Below are 6000 nucleotides of genomic sequence, written 5' to 3' on the forward strand. Positions count from 1 at the left end.
TAAAATCATAAAAACCCTAGAAGAAAACCTAGACAATACCATTGAGGACAAAGGCATGGGCAAGGACTTCGTCACTAAAACACCAAAAGCAATTGCAACAAAAGCCAAAATTGACAAATGGGATCTAATCCAACTGAAGAGCTTCTGCTCAGCAAAAGAAACTATCCTTAAAGTGAACAGGCAACTGACAGAATGGGAGAAAAAATTTTGCAATCTAGCCATCTGACAAAAGGCTAATATCCAGAATCTACAAGGAAGTTAAACACATTTACAAGAAAAACATAACCTCACAAAAAAATGGGCAAAGTTTATCAGCAGACACCTATCAAAAGAAGTTATTTATGCAGCCAACAAACATATGAAAAAAAGCTCGTCATCACTGGTCATTGGAGAAATGCAAATCAAAACCACAATGAGATACCATCTCACACCAATTAGAATGATGATCATTAAAACGTGGAAATAATAGATGCTGGAGATGATATGGAGAAATAGGAACGCTTTTACACTGCTGATGGGAGTGTAAATTAGTTCAACCATTGTGGAAGCCAGTGTGGTGATTCTTCAAGGATCTAGAGCTAGAAATACCATTTGACCCTGCAATTCTGTTACTGAGTATATACCCAAAAGATTATGAATCATTCTACTATAAAGACACACACATACGTATGCTTATTGCAGCACTATTTACAATAGCAAAGACTTGGAACCAACCCAAATGCCCATCAATGATAGACTGGAAAAAGAAAATGTGGCACATATACACCATGGAATACTATGCAGTCATAAAAAAAGAATGAGTTCATGTACTTTGCAGAGACATGGATGAAGCTGGAAACCATCATCCTCAGCAAAGCAACATAGGCACAGAAAAGCAAACATTGCATGTTCTCACTCATAAGTGGGAGTTGAACAATGGGAACAAATGGAGACAGGGAAGGAAACATCACACACTGAAGCATGTCAGGTGGGATGGCACAAAGGCGAGGGAGTGTATTAGGACAAATACCTGATTCATGTGGGGCTTAAAACATAGATGAGGGGTTGATAGGTGAAACAAACCACCATAGTACATGTATACGTATGTAACAAAGTTTTACATTCAGCACATGTATCCCAGAACTTAAAGTAAAATAAAATAAAATAAAATTTAAAAATTCAAGACAGTTTGAACACTTAAAATGTGTATTTACTTTTTATTTTCATTGATATCTAAAGATTGTCTATACAATATATATTTTCTAATTTTATTTATTTCCCTTTAAACATTGACAATATAACTCAGATATAGTTTTGCATGAAGAAACAAATACACCCCACTATGAAAGAGGATTTATTAATTTCTTAATTTTAAGAATTTTAAAAATCAGAATTTTACGATTTCTGATTTTTAAGTTTTAAAGTCTATTTTACATAAAATTAAGGTAGGCATCAACCAGTTTTTGATTAGTACTTCTCTCAATTTTTTCCATCATTTTGTTTCAATAAAGACATCATTTTGTTTCAATAAAGACATTTTATTTCATATTATCTCATGTGAACAGTACATACCTCTATTATGATTAAGTTTACTTCTAATGTAAATTTAGATGAGTAATCCCTGGTTATTGTCTTTTTAAAAATTATTTTGATGCACAGAAGTTTCTAAACTTAATTAAGTTCAATAAACCATTTAATTTTGTGCCCTATCTAACAAAGTTTAGTCTAACGCATGGTCATAAAGAACATCATCCTTTTTTTCTTTTTTTTTTTTTTGCTCCATTTTATTCTCTAGAAGTTTTATAAATTTCTCTTTTACTCTCAAGTTTATGCTTCATGTAAAATTAATTATTGTGTGGTTTGAGGTAGGGGGTATGGAGTCACTTTTTTTCATGTGTGTTTTGATAAGAAGATGTTCCTTTGTTCATTAAATTATCTTGGTGTTTTTGAGATAAAAAGAAATTTCCCTGTGGATCTATCTTTGAACTCTCCTTTCGTGTGCGTGCGCGTGTGTGTGTGTGTGTGCGTGTGAGACATCTTCTAGTTCATCCTTATGCTATGTATTATTCAGGGTTCTCTAGAGGGACAGAACTAAGAAGATAGATTCATATAAAAGAGGAGTTTATTAAGGAGTATTAACTCACATGATCACAGGGTCCCACAATAGGTTGTCAGCAAGCTGAGGAGCAAGTAAGCCAGTCTGAGTCCCAAAGGTGAAGAACTTGGAATCCAATGTTCAACAGCAGGAAGCATACAGCACAGAAGAAAGATGTAGGCTGGGAGGCTAAGCCAGTCTAACCTATTTATGTTTCTCTGCCTACTTTATATTTTGGCCGTGCTGGCAGATGATTAGATGGTGCTCACTGAGATTAAGGGTGGGTCTGCCTTCCCCAGCCCACGGACTCAAATGTCAATCTCCTTTGCCGACATCCTCACAGACACACACAGGGTCAGTACTTTGCATCCTTGAATCCAATCAAATTGACACTCAGTATTAAGCATCACATGCCAGAACCACACTGCCTTGATACTCTAGCTTGAAAACAGCTCTTGAAATCAGGTTCGTAAAATCCTTCAAATTTGCTGTTATTTTTGATTACTTAGCTATTTGAGGTCCTTTGATGTTTCATATCAGTTTTATAATCAGCTTGCCCATTTCTACAAAACACTTGTTAATATCAGTAAGAAGAGAGGACATCATAACATATTAATTTTTCTAATTCATAAATATGTTATAACTTTATTTATAGGGCATATTTAATTTCCCTCTGTAATTTTTTTTTTAGTTTTTAGTATAGAGGTCTTGGCCACATTTTGTTAAACATTTTCTGAAGTGTTTTGATACACTTATAATCATACTTTTTTTCACTTTTATAGTATTAAATTTTAGTTTCATGTCTTAATTCATTGTTGTTATATTACAGAAGCACTACTGGTTTCTAAAAAATTATATTGAATCCTGGAATTTTGCCATATTTAACCTGTTAGTTCTACTTTTTAATTTTTATAGCTTTCTAATGAATAGTAATGAGGTATGCTTATCACAACCATACTACTTTTATTTATTCTATCTTCATGTTGTAGTTATTTTTCTTGCCTTATTTCTCAAAAAAATATTTTTTGAAAAACAAAACTTTGCAGAAACATTGGAAGTCCCCTTTGTACTCTCTCTGATTTCATTCTCCCATCTACCTCCCTATAGGTTGCCTTTCAAATAAAGCTGGTGTGTGTCATCCTCAAGTTTGTGTTTATATTTTTGCTATATATTTATGTAGTTACAGAAGTATGTATACATTTGTTTTACAACTTTGAGTAATATTGTCACACTGTACATGAATAACATTTTCAAATTCAGTAATTTATATTTGTAAGAATTAATACATATAGCTATTGTCTATTCATTTTAACTAGATTTTATAATTCCATTGTAAGACTACACCATGATGAATTTGTCCATTCTCTTATGTACAAGGTTTTGTTTCAGATTTGAAGTGAAAATTCCTGTGTATGTCTCTCTCAGTAAATACCTGATAATTTCTCCAACAGACACACCTATAAGTAACATTGCTAGGTTGTAAAATATCCCTTACCATGTGTAGCACAGACATTTTGTATTTGTAAATTAATTTCAAAAACTATTCACTAAAAAAGCATATTTTGTGGACCCTAACAATCAACCACTAGACTGATTTTATTTCTCATCTAGTTAAAGAGCTTAAAGTATTCGTAACTGGAGTTTTATATACTAAGAGTTATATCACCAGGACTCAATTAACTTTATGCTTACTTTATAATAAAAACACCTCCTAGAACATCTATTAATTCCCTCCCAACATAATTCTTATAAATTAAAACCCCTATTGCTAAGCTTTACAGAAGTCACATTTAAATATACATATAAGGATGTATTTCTCTGGCTAAGATTAATAAGAAGATTTGAAATATAGACTGACTGAATCTATTGTATTTTGAAGTGCTAAATTATGTTGCCATGCATTAAATTACTTACTTTGAATCTTCCAATTATATTGAAACACCATTCTTCATTCAGACAGTTGATGCTGAGCAGTCTACAGTGGTCAATTACTTTCTCACAGTTTTTTCCAGTAAATCCTGACATACAGCTGTAAATACATGAGTATAAATTAGAAAAAATACAATTTAAATATTTTCAGAAAAGCCTATTAACATTATTCCAAAGGAACAAGGCTTTGTTTAAATTATATGGTATTATTTATCATTTTTTTTCCTACATACCTGTGATCTTAGCCAAAAACCTCATATTCATGTATTTGGAAAGAATTACAGTAAACTACATTTTCAATGTATGCTCTTAATAATCTCTTTTGGGAATTTAAGAATAAAACCAATTTTGGCCTAAACTGATAATTAATAACACAATATGTGTTTTGGAAAAGTACTGAAATGTGAAGAAAAAAGATGGTAAATGTGATTTTTTAATGTTTAGTTCAGCCATTATATAGCGATGACGTGCTAGCAGGATTTAATCATGACTACATGAGTTTGAGACAGGATAGAGTGCCGGTGGATGACAATGGTCTAGTTATAGTTGGGCTACTTAGAGGACTTCTGTTTGTTAGTTGTCATTTTTACAATTGTTTTTCAAACAATCTATATTGCAGTCTACTATACTTCATTAACTGAAATCTACAAGTTGCTAAAGAACACACACTGATGTTCTGGCTTCCACTGCCCTCACTTCTCATTCATTTGCAGAAAATAGTACTGTGCCTTAGATCATATTTAGTCAACTTTCTATTATAAAATAAATGGAGCCCCAAATGAAATACTGTTTTTTCTAATGTAAACACCAAATATTTTAAGACCAAAAATATCACTTCTCATGACTTTAAGTTGGTAGAAGCTATTTATTAATGAATGGAATTTAACTATGTATTTATTGTTTTAAATCTGTTATAAGAACAAAAAATAATTTCATAAAAGGGATCAAAGGCCTTGTTGGCACAATTTCACTGAAATAGCATCAATAAAATGCCTTAGTAATTTACCTTTCCTGTAGTTTGAGTCACACAGCTTTTCATTTTCATCTTGCAGAATTAAATTATTTCTCCATTCATATCAGAAATAATCATCCAGTTTTTTTTTTTTTTCAGCACCCACCACATGCCAGCCACTAGGCTAATTACTTTTACATAATTTTCTTATGTTCCCATTCAATTCTTGTAAGTTGTGAAATATATTATTATTATTTGTCACTTTTATAAATGAGGAAACATACCCATAGAAATTACATTAGTTGCTTTGGCCATATTACTTAAAAATTTTAGAGTGGTTAATAAAATTAAATTTGTCCTAACTTTAAGAGTCTTATACTCTGCTATTTCATAGATGAAGATCTTTATGTATTTTACTCTACTGCTCCACAGACAGTAAGATATATTTACTTTACATCTCTCATTCTGAGGGGCTAGCTAGATATCCAGAAATCACTCCAAATACCAACTTAATGAAAGGTAGCATCCCTTCCTATTGAGGATGAGCATGCAGTAGCATACAGAAGAAGAGAAGAGCTTTAGCATATCCTAAAAGTTGATAAGTTTCAATTTTTCTTTTGAGTTGGAATGGACTGAATTGGCCAAGAGCAGTTAAAGATGCATGTGATATATGGACTTATTTTGTGCTGCAGTTTCCGAAGAACAGGATCAGGTCTATGACTTGAAGAATGAATATTCAGCCATTGAGAAGAATCAGATCCAAAGGGTGTTGGATGAGCACTGGGTAGCAGCAACTCTGAGAAAGTGTTTCTAAAAACAGCAGGTTTTATTGATCCAATTAAAAAAAAAAAAAAAAAAGGGCCAAAGATTTTCTACTCTCACTATACACTAGGTAAGAGGCCCCCAAAGACTATCTGCAATGTGTGGCCCAGAGAGGTTTAACCCAAAGGTGGAGGACTAATGTGTACTAGGCTTAATACCTGGATGATAAAATAATCTGTACAACAAATCCCCATGAACCAAGTTTATCTATGTAAGAAACTTG

At 32.4% G+C, this 6000-nt stretch overlaps 1 protein-coding gene across 2 annotated transcripts in view; it reads right to left on the minus strand.

The window, feature by feature from the left end:
• Positions 1 to 6000, minus strand: part of EYS (eyes shut homolog (Drosophila)) — a 2062375-nt gene that overhangs the window by 1717757 nt on the left and 338618 nt on the right. For both annotated transcript variants that reach the window (XM_011945635.1, XM_011945634.1), the window contains exon 8: positions 3989 to 4103. In XM_011945635.1, the coding sequence (XP_011801025.1) occupies positions 3989 to 4103 (115 nt within the window). The remainder of the gene's footprint in view (positions 1 to 3988; positions 4104 to 6000) is intronic.

Source organism: Colobus angolensis, unplaced genomic scaffold (genome assembly GCF_000951035.1).
Source record: "Colobus angolensis palliatus isolate OR3802 unplaced genomic scaffold, Cang.pa_1.0 Scaffold241, whole genome shotgun sequence".
Lineage (NCBI taxonomy): Eukaryota > Metazoa > Chordata > Mammalia > Primates > Cercopithecidae > Colobus > Colobus angolensis.